The sequence below is a fragment of the Alosa alosa genome, chromosome 18 (genome assembly GCF_017589495.1).
Source record: "Alosa alosa isolate M-15738 ecotype Scorff River chromosome 18, AALO_Geno_1.1, whole genome shotgun sequence".
NCBI classification, from domain to species: domain Eukaryota; kingdom Metazoa; phylum Chordata; class Actinopteri; order Clupeiformes; family Clupeidae; genus Alosa; species Alosa alosa.
Window position 1 is genome coordinate 30484254 of NC_063206.1, and position 25739 is coordinate 30509992.

A 25739-nucleotide genomic window follows, 5' to 3' on the forward strand; every position below is an offset into this window, starting at 1 on the left:
ACAAAGTGGTTCAAAAGTAGGTCAAGTTAAGCAACAATTGAGAAGGAGCTTAGCCTAGAAATCTAGACGCACCCTAGCGGCAGCAAATTACATTTGCTGCCAGGGCTAGTCTAGCAACTCTCCGTTGGCTTTTGAGCTCGAAAAATTAAACTTCTATCAGGCCAATCAAATCGTGTATAGAGTCGTTAGGCGGGCTTAACATAATAATTGATGGCAGAGTTGCAAGGTTTGGCTTGAATTCCCTGGTACTTGAAAACAAATAAGATAATGTTGCTGTTGGCGAACAGTGTGACACGAGTTAAGCTTTTATTAAGTTGGCAAAAGTTTGAACTAGCCAACTAGCTCTGCTGGTGGGAAACGCATGGGACTCAGCGCTGTCCTATAGCGTGCAGAGGGAATTTGAAAGACAACCGATTATCCCGCCCCTCGGACTGAGCACTGCGAACGGTGAGTGCCCAGACCCTACATTTTAATGTGGCTCTGGCTCGTCAGGCTAGAAGGAGCTATGATGGCAATTTAATTATGGTAATTAATGCGATGGCGAACCCAGAAAGAGCGTCTTAAAAACGTAAACAGTCATAATCAAAATCCATGGTCCTAAAAGCAGCCGCTTCCAACAGATTGGTAGGAGAATGTGTGTGAATATTAGGGGTGTCAATATTAATCGATTCGTAGCGATGCATCAATTATGCAGCCGACGATTCATGCCTCGATGCGTCTGCAAGAGTATTGATTAATGTGTTTATTTTGCCGCCTGTTTGTTCGCCTATCTATTTTCAGCATCAGCTCCGACCTTTCTTTTACTGTCTATGGCTCTGACGTAAGTGCACTACCTACTCCTAAGCTGCAGGTGGCGCTAACCTCATTATGGTCTTCTACTTCACTTATACTTCACACCACTTCAGACCAAGGGGGCAGGCGAACGTTCGGAGAGCGTAGACACTATGGCGGATCTAAGGCTAAATAGTAGACCAGTTCCACCTAACCATCCCATTGAACCCCATTCAATTTGGCGCCACTTTGACATCAAATAACGTTACAGCTGAAGCGTTTTAAGCCTTTATATGAACTTTTTCTATTTTCGGAGTAATAAAACATTGTGTGATTGGCTTCATAACCTCGTAACTGACTTACCGGCTGAGTAATAAACTTAATTTAATTTCACTTAAAACGTGACATAATTTAAGTAATCAGCATGCGACCAGAGTGGGTGAAAGCATCGCACAGGAGCAAAATAACCTTATTCTCTGGATAAGAACGAAAGCATCGGAGCATAACATTTCAGCGAAGTTTTGATGGATTGACAGTGGCTATGAATGTAAGGGGCTACATACCCAATCTTTCGTGCAGCTATCACAAGAGTTACACGAGTCAGACTATGTGCCTACGTTACATCTACGTCCCCTGAGCCTGCGCAGAAAGCCTCGTCGACCAACAGGAAACGGTTGAAATTTGCTTCACCCGCCTCGACTGACGTCTAAGTGATGACTCTGTCCATATCTTTTACTGTCTATGCTTCAGACGCATTTGTTACTTACGTTTCAAACATTGTTTTGTTGAGTCTGACTTTCAAGAGCGATGGTACCGTTAGAGGGATCTGGCAATGAAAGTGAAATTTTGCACACTCCAGTCGGCGTCAAGTCATGGGTATGGAAGTATTTTGGCTTCAGAAAAACAGATGAAGCAGTGGTAAGACATGTTGCCGTTTGCAAAGCGAAAGACTGTCAGTGTGAGATAAGATACTGGCTACGTCAAATCTATCAGCACACCTGAAAAGGCGCTATGGTATTGAAGGCGAGAGCACAGGCTTCCAAGCCCGCCACACCACTGACAACGTTTTTCACTCAAAAGTTGTCGAGCACTTCAAAAGAGCAAAAAACATTACAAGGCCATTGCGTTTTTTTTATATGCAAAGACATGAGGCCGTAGGCCTATTGTGTCACAGAGAACGAAGGCTTTAGATACCTGCTCCTACATTCCGAACTTCTACACCAAAGTTTGTGATTAAGTTATTCAGGGTCTGATGAGTGCAGAGCGAGTAGCCATAACTTCCGAGGTCAATCTTTGTTTGTTTTTTAACAGTGAATAGGCTAATTGGCCATACTAGACCTGCACAGTAAGCATTAGACGTTATTATTTTATTTTGTTCTTATTACAATTGATCTGATTGCACTATATTTTACTCTAACTGTAACTGTAGGCAGTAACTGTTCTATTTGCAGTGCATTGAGCACACGCTATAGTGTAACAAGTACATCATGCGAATTAGAATTCTGTATTCTCAATAAAAGGCAAATTACTTTTTTGTTGATTTATTTTAAAAACTTAATAGATATCATGTAAAAATATCAAGTATTGAATCGTATCGAATTGTATTGTGGGGAATTCTGAAGTATCGAAAATAATCGAATCATTGGCTTAAGAAATCAATATTGTATCGAATCGTCATGAAGGCTCCGATTTACACTCCTAGTGAATATGTGACTAAAAAGCGTAATAATGGAATACTCATTACCAGAGCCGTCATACAGCTGAAGACTTGGGAGATCACTAAAGAGCTAAACACACATACCAACTTCAAAACTAGCCGCAATGATGGCAATAGACTTCTGTTATTGCGTCGCAGAAGTCGTGCCCAGCGCTTGCCCTCAGACTTCGAGGAGAAGTTAACTGTCTTTTCAGCGGTATGTGATCAACTTAAGGAAAACTCATTCCCACCCCCTGGATCTGATGGAAAATGCTGATCGAATGCCAGTGATTTTTGCCATGCCAACATCTGTCAGTGTTGAAACTGCTTCGATTTACTTTATTTTCTGGCCCAAAACAATTACTCCTGAAATGGGTCTTATCAAAATCAGAATCAGCTTTATTGGCCAGGTTTGCATTCACAAACAAACAAGGAATTTGACTCCGGTTAATCTTATATTCAGGGTTCTCTTATATTCGGACCAATATAAAGTATATATTGGTATTTTAACCCAAATGCACCTCAGCAGAATTCTACAGCACTGCTACGGATATTTTTTTGAATAGGCTACTTTTCAATGATGGGCTAGTTCTATGTAAATTATTGATAATTATAGAGACATTGTGTTTATAGAATATGATGCTGCATGTGCAATACTGCATACCCAGAATACATACAGGAGGTATTTATTTCAGTAAATGTAGGACTAACCGTGGGGGATTCTGGGGTCCAGCTGGCAGGGCAAACTTCACCATGTGTCTCCACAAACTGGAATGCTTTCACCAGACGAAGAGTTTCCTCAACACAGCGCCCCACAGGTAGGTCATTCACACTCATGTGTCTCACAACTCCATTTGGATCAATGATGAACAAACCTCTAACAAACAAAAATATAAATCATCATCATCATTATATGTGGCATGTCATGGCAAACTGAGTTTGGTCACTGATGTTCATTCTGAGATATAGTGATTTGAAAGACAATGGGTCTGAAAAATTACTGAAATATTGTTTTTCTAATTATTAATTTGTTTTGGTCAGGAAGAGGGTCTGAAGTGGACATTTTTATGACCCCTGCGTAGGCAGTGTAGTGGTCATATAGGAGTTGTCAAAGTATACACGCACATAACACATAAACACACCCACACATACAAGCACGCACACACCCCTCGAGTATTCTATTAGAAAAGCACCAATTTCCACCAAATTCTAAAACAAAGATGTTTTTTAATACTTCAAAATAACATTTGAATCTTGAACAAATTAACCTTAGATTTTTCAGTAGCCATAGGTCTGTAGATTTGAACTAAATCTGGTTTGGTTCTTAACGGGAGCATTTACTGCCTTAAAAACCAGATTTTGTTTACCGTGCTCGGAGTTTGGTGCTGGGCTGGTGGGTGCCCTATTTCCGCCCACTCACTCGGCACATCAACGGTCAGACCGAGAATGCTCGTTGCGAAATCAAAATTCCACTGGAGCTCCAAGCGGATTTGTACACGCAGCCTTACAGTGTTCACCAGTGGTTCCCCTCCTATCTTTCTGGAAGGACACAGTACTTACAAATGCTGAGCTGCAAGTCTGAGAGTACTGCTGTGACAAGAAGGGTGGCCCCAGGGGTCTGTGTTGGGCCCTCTGTTGTTCATTATCTACCTATTCCAACTTGGCACTATCCTCAGGCAACATGGTGTTCAATTTCACTGCTATGCTGACGACACCCAGCTCTACTTATCTACAAAACCCTTCTTCAAAACCTAATTACTGCCTGCCTCCATGACATCACAGCTGGACTGCACCTTGCCGTGGTGGAGAGGCTTGTGTACTCCAATGAACCTGAGAGCTATGCCGGTGGGATTTTATATCCCTGGCAAGTTTAACTAAGCCGGACAGGTCAAAGGAGAGGAGGCAGACAAAGCAGACATTTGACAGAAATGGTGGCCATCTTGAAAATGGTCGCCATCCTGAATTTTTGACCGGCACATACCTTTTTCCAAAAGAGTGTTCCTTGAAGAGTATTTCTGCCTAATTTTATGCTTGCATCACCATTTGAACAATGGAAATAATTAATATCGACAGGAACGGTGGCCATCTTTAAAAATGGCACCCATCTTGAATTTTTGAGGGACTAGCATCTTTTTCCATTAACATGTCCTTTAGAATGTATTTGCATCAAATTGTATGCTTGAATCACTTTTTGATATAATAAGCATTAAATAGAAAGGAATGGAATTGAACCTGTGTCCTACCTTAGTGCAATTCCTGGGCCGTCTAGAAGGACTCCATAGTCTTGAGAAATCTGCTTGTTGAGATCTGACAGAAGGGGGATGTGGATGTTACCCAGACCTCCACTCTACAAAATAAATAGTCTTACATAAGTGACATACAGTACTGTATGGGGAAGTTATTTTACTGCCATGATATAGAAACAACAATTACCATTATATTATTATATGCCTATGCAAACCAGTTCAACTTTAGTCAACTTTTTTGTGAGGTCACAGTGACCTTGACCATAAGTTCATCCTGGAGTCCATTTGAACACCACACACGTTTCCACCTTTTGGAAGCAAAACAATGGAACTATAATGACCACCTGTTATGTCCTGCTTTGGGGTGTACTGCACAGCTTCTGACCCCCTGTCCTACACTTTAAGTGATCTTTTGAATGAAGGACAAAAACACATGGATGCATTTTACCCACCCAGCATATTTCTGCTTATGATTTAGCAGCATAATGTTCATAGTGTACTCAACCGGACCAACACACAGGCAACGGGACACCCACAGACAGCTGGTTACATTAGTCTACGGCCACAACAATTCCATGAGAACTACCTCAAAATTTATAATTTCCTCCAGGAGACTGCAATATTGAGAAACCCCTTTTGAGGCCCCTGTGCCAGTGGTCAGGCAGATTTATTAACAATCGTTATCGGCCAACACCTTTGCATATTTCTTCTTCCGGGGCGCAGTATGGCCGCTGACCCAGTGCTTCACGTCGGTGGTTTGTTTGTTTGTTTGTATGTTTGTACGTTTCTTAACCCTGTCTAGCCTGTAATGCAACTAACCTTTGGACAATGACAAAGCAAGAAATATGGAGCTAATTAATGCTTGGATTGCGATCTACATTGCACTGCTGCTGTTTTCAGCCAACAGTGTCTCAACCAGACAGGACGCTGACGCTGTTTTTACATGACAGACCAGCTATTGACGTTTTAGGCCCAAGCCGGCTGTTTTGAAAACCATATTTCCATGGAATTGTTTCAAGTATGACATTGCATGTTAATGTGAAAATATTACTTCATAAATGTGCCATATTTGAAATAATTTAAATATTTTTCATGAGAATGTCTATTTCTAAGATGATACAGGGTTGAATCAAAGTAAAGTTTTTAAATGTCCCGTATCTACAGGAAGTAGCCTACGCCATCATAATAACAGGTTAATTGTAGTACAGGAGAGACTTCAATAAATTAAACAAAAAATAGAGGTGTATATCGGTATCGGCAAAAGGCCAAAATGAGCTTGTAAATATCAGCATATTGGATATTGGCTAAAATTCAATATTGTGCATCCCTACAGAAAACATATTGTAATGAGTTTGGTTGTTTTTTAAATAGTTCTCAATTTTTTTTCATTCCCCTTAAATAGTGTAATTGTTTTGTTTTTTTCATGTAGTTTGTTTTATCATTAACAATGAAATAACATTCATGCTCATCGCTTGAAATATTTATGATTGAGGACTCCTTCAAGCTCCTTCAGCTCATTGTTAGTCTCCATTCAGTTACCGGCAAGTGTCGCCCCTACCAATATGGCGGCCGCGTTGACATATTCCTTCTAATAGAACTGAACGGACAATGCGGCATCTACACATATATATCTATGGTAGGGACCCTTGTGCACGGAACCTTAGCTGACATGCTAGGGGATCACTCATTGATAGCCTACTGCCTGGGATTAGGCTTGCTACTTGGCAGATGTCGGAAAAGTTACCAATGTGGTGGTTACTCCCTCTACTGTGCAACAGTTCTGAAGACGGATTTCCTGTAGCTGCTGCGTGAAGCGGTGTGTGAGATCTCGGGGCATTACAAAAAGGCACAGACCAGAGCCAAATAAGGTGCAGAATTTACGTCACTTATGAGCCCAGTTGAGAATCGCCCATTGTCAGTGGCAGTTTCAAGTTGTGAGATTTGCATATGAAGGAGTGAAGTTGTAAAAAATGAGGTGGGCAAACTACGCAGTCACTGGTAAGGCGGACCATGGTATACCGGTGTGTATCCTGACATCACTATAGACTACTATTTGATGGTACCAAGGGTATCACTAGGTGTTCACTCATAGGCCACACAATCACTATTTAATTCCAACATTAATCATTGTTCATCCTTCATTGTTAACTCCAGAAGTAATAAATATCAGCAGTGACCGATTGGGCAGAATATCACACTTCCTGCAGTTGAATATGATTGACGCAACACTCTGGCCAATCCTGGTCTCTCCATTAGTGAGCTTGCAATCATTGACCATCACAGTCCTGCCCACAGCCGATACCAGAAGTAAGAATCCAATACAATTTCTCCATTTACAATTGGGGTATAAGTAGGGTTAGGTATCGTTTGGGTTTTATCCGATACCGGTGCTAAATCGATACTTTTAAAACGGTGCCGGTGCCAAAACGGTTTGTTTTTAAAATGTTTTAAATTAAAATGGTCTAAAGCATGAATTACTTTTTTATTATTGATAAGACAAATTTGAACATGAAATTGAACTGTTATATTCAATTTACTATCAATATCTCATTGCTCCTACGAATAATACATTTAAATGTTAAAACGGCTTGCCATGCATGCACACACAAGCTCTGCTTTCAAGTTTACCCAGTGTAGGCGGTTTGCCATAAGGTACTGTATGTTAAAACCGCTCGCCAGAACTGCATGGACAACGGCATTTGCAAGCAAGCTAATTTAACAGGGACTCTACTTTCCAGTTAATTCAGTGTGTTCCCAAATGCTTCAAGAAATTTCATGTCTTAACCCATAACACGCAGTAGTTTTAAACATGTTAGGCTACATGTCGGTGTTGAAGTGTTTAGATTCCCAGCACTAGCCATTTTAACAGCAACTATGGCTATGCGCTAGCACCAATCAGCTGAGTTTAATTAGCGATAACGTACGGAGATGGTTTCGTAGCCTCTTTGACAGCTCAGTGACATCAGGTAACCTACATATTTATGTTTTTGCCAGCTAACTTTTAACATGATATACATATTCATTGTATATCATGGGCCGATATTAGGCATTTTCCTTGGTATCGGCATTTATAATGGCCGATAAATGAATATTTTAAAAAATAAAATAAAAACGGACGAAACACCCTTCAACCATGTCATGAGTGTTGGCGTTGTATAGTTTGTCCACCAGAGGGCACTCTACACCGTCCCTGCTGGCAACACTCGTGTATAACGCGCCACACATCCTGCTGATCCAGCCAGAGTCGGACAGAGAGAACCAGTTATCCGCGAGTGAGATCATCGGTGAAGTGTGTTCATGGTGAGTTGGTCACGAGACATTCATTGCTTGAATAACAATTAAAAGAACATCCCCATCAGTTCTCTTAACTCAAATAAGCGTGACAAAATTCGTGAAAACAATATCCAGTTTTGCTGCTGGTCTTTTCGCTCTCATTTTCTCTTCCTTTTACTCACTTCCCCTCTCTCTCTCATTCTTTACCCCACCATCTCCCAAGCGGAATTAGCTAGTAATTACGTTACGTTGTTACAGTGTAGTTGACTGTCTGTCCTTTTAACTTTTGACAATGTGACTGAAGATGTATTTCTTTAATAGCGTGACAGTTATAGCAGTGGGACGTATCATCTCTCCCCGGCCTGTTATTTTGAAAGCGTATGTTTTACAATTTGCAGTATGACGTTATCCATTGCCAAATTATGGCTCATCATAGACTAGCTAACCACAAAGCTAGCTAATGCCATGACTATCAGTGGAAGACCGCTAACGTTAACATTAATGAGCTTGGAAACCACAACGAACTTATTCTGCCTAAATAAAGTAATGATTACTGTATTTATAACTAGTATATCTGTAGTTACAGTCCCTGCATTGTAAAATGTAAGTTCGACGTGCGAGGAGTTAACATTTAGATATAGAGAAAAAGTATCAAACGTAGCTTGTGCAAAACGTAGCTTGTGCATCAAAGTTAGTTTTTTTTTTTACACGTGTGAAATCCATTGACGCCAAGTGCAAGTTTCAGACTGTCGCTTAGCCGCAGCATTAACGAAGTTACATAATGGATTTAGATCACTAAATAGTAGGTTTTAGAAGGCAGGCAGCAACTGATGATTGAAAATGGTTTGATGTAGCTTGATGGAAATCATTTTAAAAGTGCAGGTAAAGGGATAAGCAAGCTGACATTGTAATTGTAGCTTATAAGGCAATAGGGACTAATTATTACGCGCACACACTCAAACATTTAGGAGTGACCTTTATCTTGTTTAATGAGATGATAGTAATAATGTCATCATTATTTTTTGTAATTATTACTGTCAATAATAATAATAATAATAATAATAATAATAATGCTTGTTTGTTTTTAAAATGCATTATCATATTATTTTAGTCAATACTCATAAATAACTACAAATAACTAATGTTAGGGAAATCTGGATTTTTAAATCAACAAATATTTGTATCGGTCTTCAAAATCCTTTATCGGTCGAGCTCTAATTCATTGTGGTGCTATATGGGCCTCATGCACATGAAAGATTAATATCATGCCATTATGTTGTTTAACACACCGTGAAAAAGTTTTCACCTTACAACTTTGCTGATAACATTTCAAATAAATGCCAGTTAGCGCATTAGCAAGGATATTGTGTAACATATACGTAGGCTAGCCTACTGTTGATGTTTCATAGCCTTTTGCTTGTGTGTAGTTAGGCCCACTGCTAGATTTTGACAGGAGCTTGCGATACCGCTTTAAAGTAAGCTACTTGGGCTCACGCAAGCTGTCAAACACTGTCCACTCGCCTATGTGGTGCACCCCTCTGGTTTATACATCCAGTGTTTATGTTAGCAACACATCCAGATACAGTTAGCTATCAGAGCAAGACGTTAGAGATGGCGCATGACATGCAGTGATGCCTCGTATAAAAAAAAAAAAAATGCTATTTAAGCACCGAAATAAGGTACCGAAATCCACGTTGTTATTCGATGCAGTTACTACCGTTTGCGTCGGCACCGGTGCCATATTAGAACCGTGTTTCGGTGCCCAACCCTAGGTATAAGCCATAAAAACGTAATTGTACATGGTAGACTTAAAACCAGCTAGTATTGTATTGGCATAGTATTGGCAGTGATTGTATATTACAACCCCAAAAAAGAAAAAGTTGGGACATTGTGTAAAACGGGAATAAAAACAGAATGTAATAATCTGCAAATCTCTTAAACTCCTATTTAGTTGCAAAAAGGACACAGACAACATATCAAATGTTGAAAATGACAAATTTGACTATTTTGTGGAAAATATATGCTAATTTTGAATTTGATACCAGCAACATGTTGGGTATGGGGTAATAAAATGCTGGAAAAGTTGTGTAATGATAAAGAAAACAAAGGGAAGAATGTTTCGCAACTAATTAGGGTAAGTGGCAACACGATTGGGTATGAAAAAGAGCATCCCAGAGAGACTGGGACTCTTAGAAGTAAAGATGTAGGGGTATTTATCACTCTGTGTAAACTTATGTGCACAAATGATGAAACAATGACATTTTAATGCTTCTTAACATAAAATTGTAAAGTATTTGGGGAGTTAATCATCTACAGGACATAATATTATTAAAACATTCAGAGAATCCAGAGAAATCTTTGCAAACAAGGGAAAGAGCTGAAAAACGCATTGGATGGCTGTGGTCTTTTGGACCTCAGATGGCACTGCATCCATACCAGACCTGTTAACAGACCTGTCGTTGTATGGGCTCAGGAAGACCTCTGATAACCATTATATATGTGCACAGTTTAATATCAATTCAAAAACTGCAGCCAACATTGTAACAGCTAAAATTGTATTGAGACATGATACAGAAAATACCACCCTCTTATCTGGGCCTGAGCTTGTTTAAAATGGACTGAGGTAACGTGGAAAAAGGTCCTGTGGTTAGACCAATCAAAGTTTGCCATTCTTTTTGGAAATCATGGACTCATCTGGGCTAAAGAGGAGAGGGCCTATCCAAGTATCCAATCTATCCAACTTGTTTTAGTGCTCAGTTCGAAACCCAACATCTATGACGGTGTGGAGGAGCATTAGTGCCTACAGCATGGTCATCTTGCACATTTGGCAAAGCACAATCAGTTCTGAATAATGTATACAGGTTTTGAGCAACATATACTGCCATCCAGGCAATGTCTTTTCCAGGGACGACCTTGAATATTTCAGGAAAACAATGCCAAAATGAATTCTGCACATATTTAAATAGTATTTCTTAATAGAGGAAGAGTCCAGGTGCTAAGATGGCCTGTCTTCAGTCAAGATTTGTCAAATTAGGTGCATAATGGAATGAAAAACATGACTAAGAATACCCCATACTGTTGAGCAACTGAAATCCTATTGGGGATTAATGGGACAAAATGTCATTCTCAAAACTGTAGCAAATGGTCTCCTCAGTTCATAGTCATTTACAGAATTTTGTTAAATGAAGAGGTGAAGCAGCACAGTGGTAAACATGCGTCCCAACTTTTTTTGAAACATGTTGTTCAAAATTACCATATATTTCCATGAAATAGTCCAAATTTTCATTTTCAACATTTGATATGTTGTCTATGTCCTTTTTGCTGCTAAATATGGGTTTTCTGAGACTTGTATATTATCACATTCTGTTTTTATTTGCATTTTACACAACGTCCCAACTGTTTTGGGGTTTTTCTGTTTTCCAAAGGGGGGGTTGTTGACTGTTGTGTGTCCGAGGTCAGCTTGTGGGTTTAGTACTTGTAACTTTTTTTGGATTTTCTCTTCATTTTTTCACTCGAAAGGATATGTTGTATGCTTATGAGTTACACCGTAGCTGGTTAGCCTAACACATGCTCTAAAACTCTTTGGATACAGATTTTTCCAAAACGTCAATGGGAGAAATGAATGGGAAACTTACTTCCGGCAAATAAGCTCTCTCGGAGGAGGGGCAGAACTGTGAAGCTCTATTTTTCAGTTGCCTTCAGTGACCTAACGAGAGCTTCATAATAAACTGTGTAACCCATCCACATAATTTGTTTTACACTAATTTTGTAAAATACATCCGATTTTTTCTGTGTAGCGTTTTGTTTAGGATTATCTGTGTTTTCTAACGTCAGCTAGGGTTTGCTAGCGGTCTCCCCACCAGTCAGCTACTTGCTATCATATCATAGTGACTCGCTAGCATTAGCTCCTAAGCAATGGATTCAATAAAGTTTCGGGCGATGGAAGGATGAACGGATCGGTGACCGCATCTTCCAGGATTCTTTACAATCTTTTTGAAATGAGGAGAAATGATGAGTGAAGGCAGGGGGGGGGGGGACCAAGAGACCTGTGAAAATAACACAGTTCGTGGGTGCTACGGTAAGGAGAAACTTTGTTCCATGAATGCCATAAGAAAGTGCAGCTTCTCAAATTAATGTTAACCTGCAAGTTCGCTGATGTGTTAGCCTATGATAACATTAGCCTATGTTATGGATGTGTTATAACATCTTGTCTTCCCATTTTAAATTCTCAACTTCTTTCGGGGAATGTCAAAGACGATTTAGAACAATCTGATTGAAGCTAAGTTTCAACTACCATTAAAAAATGAAATAGACACAGCACCATTTTTCGTGTGGCAGATTGATGAGAGCATTTCATGCAAAGTGCAATTGTCCACTATTATGTTACGATATATTATGTTGATGTGGCTGGAGTGATTGATTCAAAAACATTTTCTAAGATTCTTCAACGTATCAGGAGGTAAAGGCCAAGTGGAATTTTAGTTTTGTAGAGAAGGAAATGGCAGTGACAGAAACAAACTGAAGTACTGCGCATACGCGCAGTTTGTTGTTTGTTATGCACGGTTCAATCTAGTGTCAAGGAGCAGGTATCCACCCAGAGGCAAGAATGTGTCTCATATTAGGCTACTGAATTTGACATTGAGCTTGCAGCATGCCTTATGGGGCATAATCAGTAGTTTAGAATATTAAAGGAAGGTTGTTGTTTTAAGATGTTGTAGACTTTAGCTTAGGCTATTAGAGCCATCAACATCTGGCCGATCGATCGATAGATACTTTATTGATCCCTAGGGGAAATTCAAATTCATTAATATACTGCAAAACTGCTTATGTAATAATAATATTACATTTTATTTAAAAACACCCAAGGTCGCATCACAGATAAAAGAAATAGAAGGAATCTATATCAAATAGAAGGAATCTAATATATAAAATATATATTTATCGACTGACAGTGCTGCTCGTTATGGGCAAGAGGGCGCTTCTTCTTTCCTGTATTTCTTGTGGGAATTGGTCGTTTAGTCCGAATGAAGTGCCTTTCAGTTCTTTTCCTTTGCTTTTGATGAGTTCTTTGTGTTTGAAGTGTTCGAACTTGTCAACTGTTTCTGGCGGTAGTTTGAGAGATGACTGCAAGAATTCTTTAACTGCTTTCTCTGGGTCGTCGGGTGTATCTTTAGAAGTTGGCAGGGGAATTGTTTCTTTCATGATCCGATTTTCGCTGGTGAGTTGATTAACCTGGTCGGATAAGTTTGTGATATTTCCTTGGAGTTCACGGTTTTATAATGCGAGTGTGTCGATCTGTGATTGGGAAAATTCGAGGCTGGCTTTTAAGTCCTTAATATCTGCGTGCAGATGTTCCAGTATTGCAAGTTTGCTGTTTATGGATTGTATAATAATAAACTGACCTCGATGGATGTAGAAGTAGTGCAAGCGGGAGGTGATTCTGGTTCAGTCTCTGTTGAGCAGTCACAGGTGCGTTTCTTGCTGGGTTCAGATGCCATAACGTCCAGAATGAAGAGGTTGCCGTCGGAAAAGGTGAAGAATATAATCCGGTTTTTGATGGGAGTTTTAGAGAGGTAGTAATTGTTTTAGCAGAAGAAAAATAAAGTTTTGTATTCCTGTTTACAAGCGTCAGTGTTCAGTGCATTGCCATTTTGGATCTCACCCGAAATCCAGACTGAAGTGGCTCAAACAGATCATTGTCCTTCAAATGATCCTGGAGTTGAGATGCCAGCGCCCTCTCCATAATTTTTGAAATGAATGGTAAATTGGGAGATTGGTCGGTAGTTGTTGAGGTCATCATAATATAATAATAATAATAGTAATAATAATAATAATAATAATAATAATAATAATAATAATAATAATAATAAAGTTTAATTTATATAGCGCCTTTCTCAAACCCAAGGTCGCTTTACATAGTAGGAAGGCAGGGAAACACAATAACAAACAAACAAACAAACAAACAAACAAACAAACAAACAAACAAACAAACAATACAACAGAGACAAAGGCAGGGAAACACAATAACAAACAAACAAAACAATACAACAAAGACAAGTTATCTGTATGGAACTATGTGTTGGGTGTGGAGGAGAAGTGATCATTAAACAGAAAGGTCTTGAGATGTGCTTTGAAGAAAGGAAGAGAAGGACAGGCACAAAGGGGTTGGGGGAGGGAGTTCCAGAATTTGGGGGCCAATGCACTGAAGGACCTGCCACCCAGGGTGGAGAGTCTGGAGCGGGGGATAGCCAAGAGTTTTTGGTCAGAGGATTGAGTGGGAAGGAGTGTAAGGGGTCAGGAGGTCACAGATGTAGGGGGGAGCAAGGTTGTGGAGGGCTTTGAAGGTGAGTATTAGTACTTTGTATTTGATCCTGGACGGAACTGGTAGCCAATGGAGTTGATGGAGAATGGGGGTGATGTGTGGTTCAGCCCAGGTTTTTTCAGGGTTGGTTTGACAATAGCAGTCTTCAATGAAGGAGGGATCTGACCAGTGATGAGCGAGGTGTTAATTATTGATGTGATCATTGAGATGATGGATGGTAGGCACATCTTGACCAGGCTTGTCGGAACAGGGTCCAACTGACAGGTGGAGGAGTTGCACTTGGTGATGAGACCAGAGATGTAACTTTCAGCAGGGAGACTGAATTCACTGAGTGCATTTATTGTAGGTGAGACCAACTCAATCAAGGAGCATGGTTGTTTCAGCTTAGTAATTGAACACTCCAATTGCTGATGGATTGCCTCAATTTTTGTGTGAAAAAAGTTCAAGAAGGCTGAGCAGCGTTCAACAGATGCATTCTGATAGATGGCACTATCAGGTGGCTTGAGGAGGCCATTCACAGTGGAAAAGAGAGCCCTGGTGTTTCCTTCTCCCTCATTGATGATCCTTGCATAGTATGAGCTCTTTGCAGCAGAGAGTGCTTTTTTTGTACTGAAGAATGTGCTCCGAGTACATCCCTTGGTGGACAGCAAGACCAGTCTTTTTTGATAGTCGCTCCAGGCGCCGACCCATTGACTTCATTTGGCATAGTTCAGGAGTGAACCAAGGTGCGGAGTGCACAAACAAAACGGTCCGTGTCTTTAAGGGGGCAAGACTGTTGAGTGCTGCATACATGCAGTTGTTGTAATTGCCAACCAGATCCACTACTGAAGCATTGGGAGAAGGGCAAGGATAGGAGGTAACTAGTGAAGTAAGTTCTTCTGGCACTACCTTTTTTATGTTGCGATATGACAAGACAAGCTGAACTTTGGATTTCCTGATGGACAGATAGGTATCAAATAGCACAACTTTGTGGTCTGATATGGGTAATTCAGCAGTACTGAAATTGGTAGGTGTTATACCAGAACAACAGACCAGATCTAAAATATGGCCTTTGTTGTGAGTTGGAAAGTCAATGTATTGGGTGATGTCAAAGCAATCAAGCATGTCCATAAAGTCTTTTGTGCATGTTTTAGTAGAATTATCCAGGTGTAAATTAAAATCACCCACCAAAATAATGTTAGGAGACATTGCATTAAGTTCAGTGAGGACAGTTGAAAGTTCAGAAAAAAAACACCCTTGATGGTTTAGGAGGTCTGTACAATACCGCAACAATGGTAGGTGTAGATCCTTGGAGTTTGACAGCCAGCAGTTCAATGAGGATTGATCAGGCAAAGTGAGCGGTGTCAACTTGACGTTCTCGCGATAGAGCAGGGCGAGACCGCCCCCTCTCCGGGAAGAGCGTGGCTTGCAGATGTAAACATATCCAGACAGAACAGCCTGATTCAGATGGAAGAAGTCGTTGTTTTGCTGCCAAGTCTCAGTGAGACACAAAAAGTCAATTGCATGGTCTGTAATAAAGTCGCTGATCAAAGGAGCTTTGTTGGAGATAGATCTGATGTTGTAAAGTCCAACTTTTACTCGGTTAAAGTGAGTGTGCACATTTGACCTGGGCAGAGAGGCAAGTAGGCCTACACGGTGATCAACTCGTCGATCATGCTTCACTTTGCAGCGGTTAACAGACCAGAGAGAGGGAATCGCCTTGTTGTCCTTTTTGATGTATATTTTGTCACAACGGGATCCTCGGTGGATATACTTCGGACGCCGGAGGAGGTCACGTTGGTATAGGAGTTCTGCAGGGGGCTCAAAGTTTCCCCAAAGGCAGTAAAGTTCATTCTGTGAGTATTGCCTCATCTGTAATCCAGTAAATGTTGCAGCTGGCAGTGGTCTATTTCGGCCAAACTTTCGCTGGAGTCCACCGGAATCAGAAGCGCAGGTCAGTCAGTGGGATGACTCCAGGCGAAACGCATTAAACACGTAAAAAATAAAACTGGCACTTATTTATAGGGAAAAGTAACTAATATTAATATATATATATATATATATATATATATATATATATATATATATATATATATATATATATATATATATAATTAAACTTAGCTAAACTACTATAGATAAAAATGTAAAAATGTTCAATGCATTTGTGATAAATATTAAAAATACTGAATAAAAACAAGCCAGACGGAGCACAAAATGCTTAGCATGCATCTAGGCCAGTGTTTCTCAAACTTTTTCAGACCAAGGACCACTTTAACATTTAAAACAAAATCGCAGACCACCTAGCCCACGGGACAGTCTAAAACCTAAAAAAACCCTTCTTAAACAGCCTATATTATGAACTCATTTGTAATAATTAGGTTACTACCAAAATTACCACCAAAGACCTTGAACATGATTTATGTGAGCTGAATTTCTGTTAAGGTTCAGATTAAACATGTACAGACCTATTGCCTTTGGTTGTGATGTGATTAATAAAACATGAATCGGTGGGCAGATGAAGAGGATTTATTTGAAAAAACAAATGCTCACAGTGAACAGAAATGTTCACTGTCATGATCAATAGTAGAGTTGAACTCATTGTGAACTAGTTCAAAATTAAAGTAGATAGCTATGAACGTGAATAGCCTTTTCATTTTTAATCTTTATGAAACTTTGCACTGCTAATCAAAGAACACATTGCAAATAAGCATAATAGCTTTACAAATAGCAGTCAACGCACTCATCATTGTCTAATTATTAATGGGATGAATGGTGCTGCTTATGAAGCATCATTGACTCAATGTTTGGCTCCAAACTGGAGAGTTTTAATCTCATACTGGGGGCTACATTGATCCTGTTGCGCTGCTTTGTTCAAACCAACCAGTGTGGAAAATCCAACTTCACAGTTGTAGGTGGTTGAAAACGGCATTAACAGTTTTAAAGCAGACTCAGCCAGCTCAGGATGTTCAGGTTGGAGATAGACCCAGAAGTCTGCATTTTTCTCTAAATGCCATCCTAAGTGTCCCATCTGATGCAATGTCCACAAGACGGTCAACCTCCCGTGCTGATAGTTTGGAACTGACACACTCAATGTGAGGTTTGTCTCCAAATGGACTCAAAGTCCCCATCTAATTCTGGAAAGTATCTTCCCAAGTCTGTGTGAAGGCCTTGCAGATGTTCTTTGAAGGCTGCAACGGTGTTGCCATCCAGGACCTCTTCGGCTGCGAGGAGAAAATCCGCTAGAGTTGGGAAACAGTCAAATTCCTGGCGATCAAGACGGACACACCATAACTCCATTTTGATGCGTGCAGCTTTAATTTTGTCCTGCACAGTAAAGATCGTGACTGAATTTAGCACTGCAGGGAAAAGCAGAGTATTGAGAGTGCTGAACACATCGGCAAGGTAGGGTAATTTTGCGAGCCATTGAAAATCATGCATTCGGTCATTAAATTCATTTTGATGCAGAAATAACCGGACCTCATCGCGCAGTTCAAAGAAACGGGTGAGAACTTTCCCACGCGATAACCAGCGAACTTCAGTGTGAAAAAGACGTTTTGTGTGCTCGCTCCCCATTTCTTCACACAGAACTTTAAAAAGACGTGTGTTCAGTGCCTTGCTTTTAATTTAATTAACTATTTTAACGGACTCCTCCAATACTGTTTTAAGCAGGGGGGCATTTTTTTCACTGCCAGTTGCTCTCTATGGATGCAGCAGTGCGTTGATGCGGCAGAAGGAGCAACAGCGCGTACACGCGCAACCAGGCCCTTATGTTTTGCTGTCATCGCCGTTGCACCGTCAGTGCAAACGCCAACACATCTCTTCCAATCAATGTTAATCTGCATTGAAGCTATTTAGCGACTCAAAAATCGCTTCTCCTGTGGTGTTGGTTGGTAGGGACTGGCAGAAAAGAAAATCATCCACCACAGCACCAGCATGTATATATCTCACAAAACAGAGAAGAATAGCCTCATTACCAATGTCCGTGGACTCGTCCAGCTGCAGAGAAAACAGATGACTCTGGCGTAGACGTGTCACCAGCTGATCTTGGACATTTTCAGTCATGGATGTTATTCGGCGCTGGACTGTGTCATTGGACAGAGGTACTTTGTTAAGTTCATCACTTGCTTTCTCCCCCAGTATGATGTTGGCCATGACCTTCGCAGCTTGTTTAACTAAAGTCTCACCTATTTAATGAGGTTTGCCAGCTTTCGCGATCAGTAGGGAGACCTTGTATGAGGCTTCGGTAGCCTACGCATTTTCCCCAGGCACAAAAAACTGCATGGCTTCCATTCTCATGTGTCGCTCAAGCTCTTCACATTTTCTCTCAAAAAATGGCACAGGTTTGCAGATGTAATCTTTGTGTTTTGTCTCTAAATGCCGCTTGAGTTTAGCAGGTTTCATTGCTTCATTGGCCAATGTCATAGCACAGAACACAATGCGGCTTTGGGTCTTCAGCCTCTCCAGTCCAGAAAAATCCAAATTTTATGTAGTCACTAAGGTATTTACATTTAGCTTTTGCACACAATGTTCCACAATGTTGTGCTAGGTCCTGCTGCAAGCTAGGCCTACCCTGGGACTCGATGTTCACCTCGTCACTTACGTTGGACGTTTCTTCAGCTTTTCTTTTAACTGACCCAGTCTTCAACCACCGATCCATTGTCTTATTGTTAGTAGGCTAGGCCTATACCATTTTAAGTCACTCGTAACGCTAAAGTTCTAGTTCTAGGTTTCTTTCTTTGATAGACTATTTTGTGGAGCCTAACTAGTTAACCTAGGTAACCTAAGATACACAGGGCAACTTTTTGGGCAATGTTGGCGGGAAATGTTGCTGAGCAACACTTTCCCATTGAGATCGGGCAACATAATTTCTATTAGGACGATTAGGATACTTAGTAAAACAAGTACTCAACACTATTGTTTGGAAGTCAGGTGGGGTTGATTTTCAAACACACAATATACAATATAAAATCTTTATATTGAAATAAAATTAAAAAAATTAAAAAAAACATGGACATCCTCCACTTGGGGGTTCGACCACACTTTGAGAATCACTGATCTAGGCTATTTGAGTTTCTTAAAAGCTGAGCTGTGCTTAAATTGTTCAATACATGATTTCATAACAGGCCAAATATAAAATAAATGTTAAATATAGCCTAGATATCTGTAAATATTAGATGATCAGATGATTTACAGTTCTATGTAATAGGTCATGTTTCTGTAATGTTTCATACAGTGATGCAGGTCTACTGCAGTGAATAGGCTAAATACAACTTTGATCATTTTTATAGCCTACTACTGTATAGTTAACTTTGGCCTTGGTGCCCTGACATGTGGTCTTTGTGCCCCCCACCAAATATGCCCAACTGAAGGCCAAGTGGCCTTGCCCCCAGAATGGTGAAATTCCAAGCCTGGTTGGTATTATTTTCAGTATAAAGAGTTTCAGTATAATACTAAAACAATACCAAATTTTGATTTCTGTTTACTGTTTAAAAAGTCATACTTTTTTTCATAGTTTGGCTGGTCCTGCAACTTTGTCAGGTGCGACTTATATATGAAAAAATATATATTTTAAAAACAATTAATCAACAATTAATATATAAATGTAAATTCATATTAACTGACATGAACCCTACATGAAACATTACCGCCTACAGCCGCGAGAGAGAGCGCTTTCAAATGCACAAGTTCTGTCTGAGATTAGTGCTTGCACTATGACTGAAACATACGTGTATACCTAAATCCTCAAATTATGGCTGGGATTCTATTTATAGCCTCAGATTTGGACAAATAAAGGCCAGTAATAATTTTGTTTCGATTTAACTTATAAAAGAGCTCTTCTTAATATTTTATATAGTTTGTTGGTTTAATATTGTTGCCAATGAAAAGGCATTGTCCTACACCATGAGTCTCTAACACGTCGCTTGGCACCCCTTTCTGAGCTTGCCAGAGGCTGAAGCAGTAACCTACATTTAAACACAATTGTTGCTGCCAGGCATCAGCCTACATAAAAAAGTAAATCATGCATAATTAAAAAAATATCGTAGACCTCTTTGGCTATACGGAATAAGGTTTCCATTGCAGCACAGCACACGTTCCATGAATGAATGAAATCTCGCAATAAGCGGATGGAAATCCCGACACCCTTTCAACTACATGAAACTTAATAGTGAACCATGAAATACCCCACAGATTTCAGTGGTCATCAGTCCCGATATTTAGCAATATAATCAAACAGTCCAAACGTAAATTAAATCCCAAATCGAACATCTTCTGCTTTTGATAGCCTACCGGTATGCGGCTCCAAACGAAAAGTAGGTCTATTTCTTAAATGTCTATGTCTCACAATAAAACTCACCACGCAAAAATCACACTATGTCGATGTCTCACAATAAAACGCACCACGTAAGAAATAAAGGCCTAGCTGCCTCGAATACAAGCCCGCCCCAAATAAAGGTGCTGTGCTTTGCTCAGCCTAAATAAATGTACGATAGTCTGTCTCTTAAACATTCCTCACCCGTTATCTAGACATGCATGGAAACATTTGAAAACAAAACTTACTGCCATATATGTAGTCTAATATTTGATCGCGGTTTCACTACAAATCATCTTTCACGTAATGAATGCGCACACACTAGAAAGTGAAAGTAGGCCTACTATGCGCTCAGTGTCTGTAGCTGTCTGTTCACATCCGCAATCAATTATAACGTTCCTCAAATGGAGAACACATCTATGTTCTTTCGCGTTATAGGCTGTCATGCTTCTGTTTTTTCAAAATTCCTGACGGTTCCTGATCGCAAACTTTTGTTTTCCTGTCCTGTCGATAGCGGTTGATATAGAAGCACTAGGCTATAATTTGACTTCAGCAGTGCCAAATCCTGCTGAGAGAGAGAGGAACCCGCAAAGTGGTCCTGCGCATGCGTGTGTCTCTGCATGGGGCTACGTTCAATTGAAGAGAGTTGGTCCGTCCAGTCAATAGTCCCGCATTCAGGCCGCTCCATTATTAGATTAACGTTATCAGACAGCGCTGTAAAATGTGTGCGGGAATTTCTCGCATTATGATGGCTAGAGTTGCGAGACTTTTATTATTATGCGCAATACTTAATAACTTATACCCGCTCTGAAATTTAGGCCCTGGTTTTAATGCGCAACTTTTTTTCTCTTGCTCTCTCGGAGGTGGCCTGTCGAGCATTTGCTCTGCTGCCAGCTTGTGCCAATATATTGTCCAAAATGCTTGATTGTATTTTTACCTACATTTTCATGTACCACATCAGCATTTTTGTTCCGTTAATCTTTTATAAATTGCTTTACAATTAGCGTCGGGCCCTAGTTGGCAGCCTTCTTTATCGCTCGGCCGCCTCAGCTGGCAGCCATTCACTCCTTCCTCTGCATGTTATTTTAAAACGTGCATCTTTTTCTCTCTCATTCTGGGAGGTAGCCTCCCGAAAATTTCCACTGCTGCCGGCTTGTTTCTCCACATCCCCCATAATGCTTTATTGTATTGCACTCTCCACATTTTTAGCATTTTTGTTCAGTGAATCTTTTGTAAATTGCTTTATGATTACTGTCGGGCCTATAGGCCTACTCTGATGCCTGGCTTGCCTCAGCTTCGGTCACGTCCTTTTAAAACTGCATCTTTTCTCTCTCTCGAGCATTTAATCTGCTGCCGGCTTGTGCCCAAAATGCTTGATTGCATTGCATTCTCCACATTTTAGCTAAATTTTGGTGTACCACATCAGCATTTTCTTTCAGTGAATCTTTTGTAGCCTAAATTGCTTTACAATTGCCTTCCGGCACTCTTGGCTGCCTTCACTCCTTCATCTTCATTAACATGAATCTTTTTGGCCTCAATAGCCTAGTTAAATTGTCCGTTTTTGGTTTTGGATTTTGTGGATAAGTCCGGTGCGACTTATATGTTTTTTTCCTGTTCATGACGCATTTTTTGACTGATGCTACTTATACTCCGGAGCGACTTATAGTCTGGAAAATACGGTACTCTTCGGTCCCTGTGATTATTTGTGAAACTGTGCGAGAAGGAAAGTGTGGTAGCAAGCTCCCAAATTGATGCTCGTCTGAGAAATGGAGTTTTGGATAATGTTCAGCTTCAGCAGCTTTACCTATATGCTGTTCGTTATTTATTTAAGGGGCTACCGGAGGAGTTTTGGAAGCATTAGTCAAAAAAGATGTGACCCTCCCTCGCCAGCAAGACATTTTTCTATGACCCTCCAAAGTGATTGAGAAAAAACGCATGACCCTCCCCTTCAATTTATTGATGCCTTCTGTTCTGGGTCAAATTGGGAGCTTGCATGCTACCACTCTTTCCTTAAAATGCCTTGAAAAGGCTTATCGTTTGCACAATTTCATAAATAATCACCGGGACTGAAACATTGCCTACCTGTCAACTTTTTCTGGGTTTATCACATACTGTATTTTAACTTTTGTCCCCGTCTTAGGAGGAGCTGCAGGGCCGTCGCAAGGGGGTGCGAGGCCCTGTGCGAACTTGACAGGTGCGAGGCCCTTTTCACTTACGTGCATGAAATCATGCGATAGCCTACTTTACACGTAGCCTACTGACGGTGCATTTTAGCCCAGGCTAAAGGCTACACCAGCTTGTCTTTAAGAGGGGAAATTGTATAGCCTATAACATTATCTGAGTCACATATTTGGCCAAAATACAAGTCGTTTATCATAGGCTACATCATGAAGAAATTGGCACTCATACAGAACTCTGCGGCTAGACTTTTAACTAAGACTAAGAAGAGAGAACACATCACCCCTGTGTTGGCTGAACTGCACTGGCTCCCTATTTCCTATAGAATTGATTTTAAGGTTATGTTAATTACTTACAAAGCTCTGAATGGCATAGCACCTTCATATATCTCTGAGCTTTTAATATCTTATCAACCACAAAGGAAACTTAGATCATCCAATTCTAATCTTTTAATCGTACCCAAAGTGCTCCACAAACAAAGTGGAGAAGCTGCGTTTATCCATTATGCCCCCAAACTATGGAACACCCTGCCTCTGTACATCAAGCAGGCGAAGTTCAGTAAATATTTTAAAAAAGATCTGAAAACATACCTGTACAGGAAAGCTTTTAGTTAACTCATCTTATCCTGTAGACTACATTTTCAGATTATTCTACATCTGCTACTATTGAGGGCTTAGCCAGCCAGAAGCAGATGGGCTCCCCTATTAAGTCAGGTTCTGCTCAAGGTTTCTTTCTGGAATATGGGAGTTTTTCCTTGCCACAGTTGCCATATGGCGTGCTTGTGGGGGGTAAGAGGGTTAAGGCTGCCAGTCTTATGACGTCATTTTCTATATTTTTGATATGTTGCTGAGTATAACATAAACAGCAAAGAAAAGTGATTGATAATGACTGACTGACTATTATTGTGTTACATGCTTCAAATGTAAAGCACTTTGAGCTGCATTCTGTGTATGAAAGGTGCTATACAAATAAAGCTTTATTATTATTATTATGAAACCAAACTAGTGTAACAAAGGCAAACACTTTAACAGGGGGAATTAATTGGGCATGAATCATTGTGCTGAACGCTATTTGTCAATGAGCAGAAACACACACGACATTCAAACTATTGATAACTATTGGAAACTGATCTGTAGGCTAACATTGGACAAATAAATGACATTGACTCGACATATGCTGACTAAGAAAAAAAACATCTTGCTTACTGTGCCGCAAACTCAGCAATGAAATTATAGGCCAGCTTGCAGGTAGCCTACGTCTTCTCATTTCATAGAAGGGCGAGCCCACTAGTCTCTCCTGTGACATGGAGGTGCGCAAATAATAGCCTATTCGACTTAGAAAAGCTTCATTCACCGAGGTGCGAGGCCCATCAGATTTCGCCCATCAGCGAAATGTCAAAAGCTAACTTAAATAACTGTTTTCATTGTTATAGGCTACTTTACAACACTATCGTTTTGTCAAATCGCAGTTGCAGTAGGCTATTTTTCTCAGCATGATATTGGTGACGACGTGTGTGTCACTGAAAGAAAACACGCAGCGTTTTAGTCAGAGAGGACCGTCATGTCGTTTTTTTTTTTAACACCAGTGTAGCCTAACCTTCACTACACTATCAGTCAAAAATGTTAACAATGTCATGAAAATAAATGCCATTTACCTGCCTGCTAGTTAGGCAAGTTAACCTCTATATCGGAAAGTGACCCATTAGGCTACCGCCCGTGCCCTATTTTTGTGTCGGCCTATGAGTCACTTAATATTCATTTAACCAATACGGCGGATTCCTAAGGAAACGCAAGCATCCAGCTCATTTGGCTCATTACTATATTTGTACCAAAAATAACATTGTAGCCTACAGTGATTTGAAGAGCGGTAGCCAAAACAGTGTTGTGAGGCTGCGTGTACAAAACCGCTTCTTTACAGATCAGCTGGCTAACGCTTCTTTTGCCAGCTGCCCATTACGCCAGATCAAATTTTGTATAATTTTATTCAGACGAGAAAGATACATTTAGATTTCCATGTGAACAGTTTAGGAAAAAAGTACCTATTTTGAAATTTGCTTTGCCATTTTTTCTACGGTCCCAGAGTTGTCCCAGACACCATGCTACCACTCCTTTCTCCTTGCATTAAATCATGCGATAGCCTATTGACAGTGCATTTTAATAGTAGGCTAAAGGCTACACCAGCTTGTCTTTAAGAGGGGAAATTTTATAGCCTATAACATTAGCTGAGTCACATATTTGGCCATAAGCTGTTTATTATAGGCTATCACGAAACCAAACACTTTAACAAGGAGAATTAATTGGGCATGAATCATGCTGAACGCTATGTCAATGAGTTGAAACACACGACATTCAAACTATTGATACATTGTGCACTATGGACACTGGTCTGTAGGCTACCATTGGACAAATAAATGACATTGACTCGCCATATCCTGACTCAGAAAAAAAACATCTTCTTGCTTTTTGCCGCAAACTCAGCAATGAAATCATAGGCCAGCTTGCAGGTAGCCTACGTCTTTTTCAATTCATAGAAGGGCGGATGGATGCAACCGCGAGGACGGCAATGAGTTGTTAACAGACATGAACCAAAACATATAGCCCAGCAGCAATCTATCTAAAATAACACATACTTGAAGTACCATTCATGATAAGCTGTAGGATGTTTCATTCGTCCCGCTTAAATAACTCTTGAACGGTTTTGTTCAGAGCTATACATGCAACATGCGACAAAGGACAGATGTATGTTGCTAGTGACAAAATATTAACTTTGTAAATATTACGATGTCTTTGTCATGGGGAAGTGTTTTTCCCCATGCATTTATTCTAGGCTACGGTCAGTGCCGTGAGAGAAGCGGGTTCTGTGTTGCGTTCATTTCAGTGACTGACGCGAGAGAAGCGGGGTTTGTGTTGTGTTAATTTATTTTCATTGGGCATGCCCTGCCGTGCCGTCCACAGCTCTTCA

At 40.3% G+C, this 25739-nt stretch overlaps 1 protein-coding gene across 1 annotated transcript in view; it reads right to left on the reverse strand.

The window, feature by feature from the left end:
- The window catches only part of prdx3 (peroxiredoxin 3), a 43359-nt gene that overhangs the window by 3833 nt on the left and 13787 nt on the right, over positions 1 to 25739 (reverse strand). Inside the window, exons 5-6 of the mRNA XM_048269139.1 lie at positions 4711 to 4814; positions 3179 to 3344 (exon numbers count right to left, since the gene is read on the reverse strand). Coding sequence (XP_048125096.1) covers positions 3179 to 3344; positions 4711 to 4814 — 270 coding nt within the window. The remainder of the gene's footprint in view (positions 1 to 3178; positions 3345 to 4710; positions 4815 to 25739) is intronic.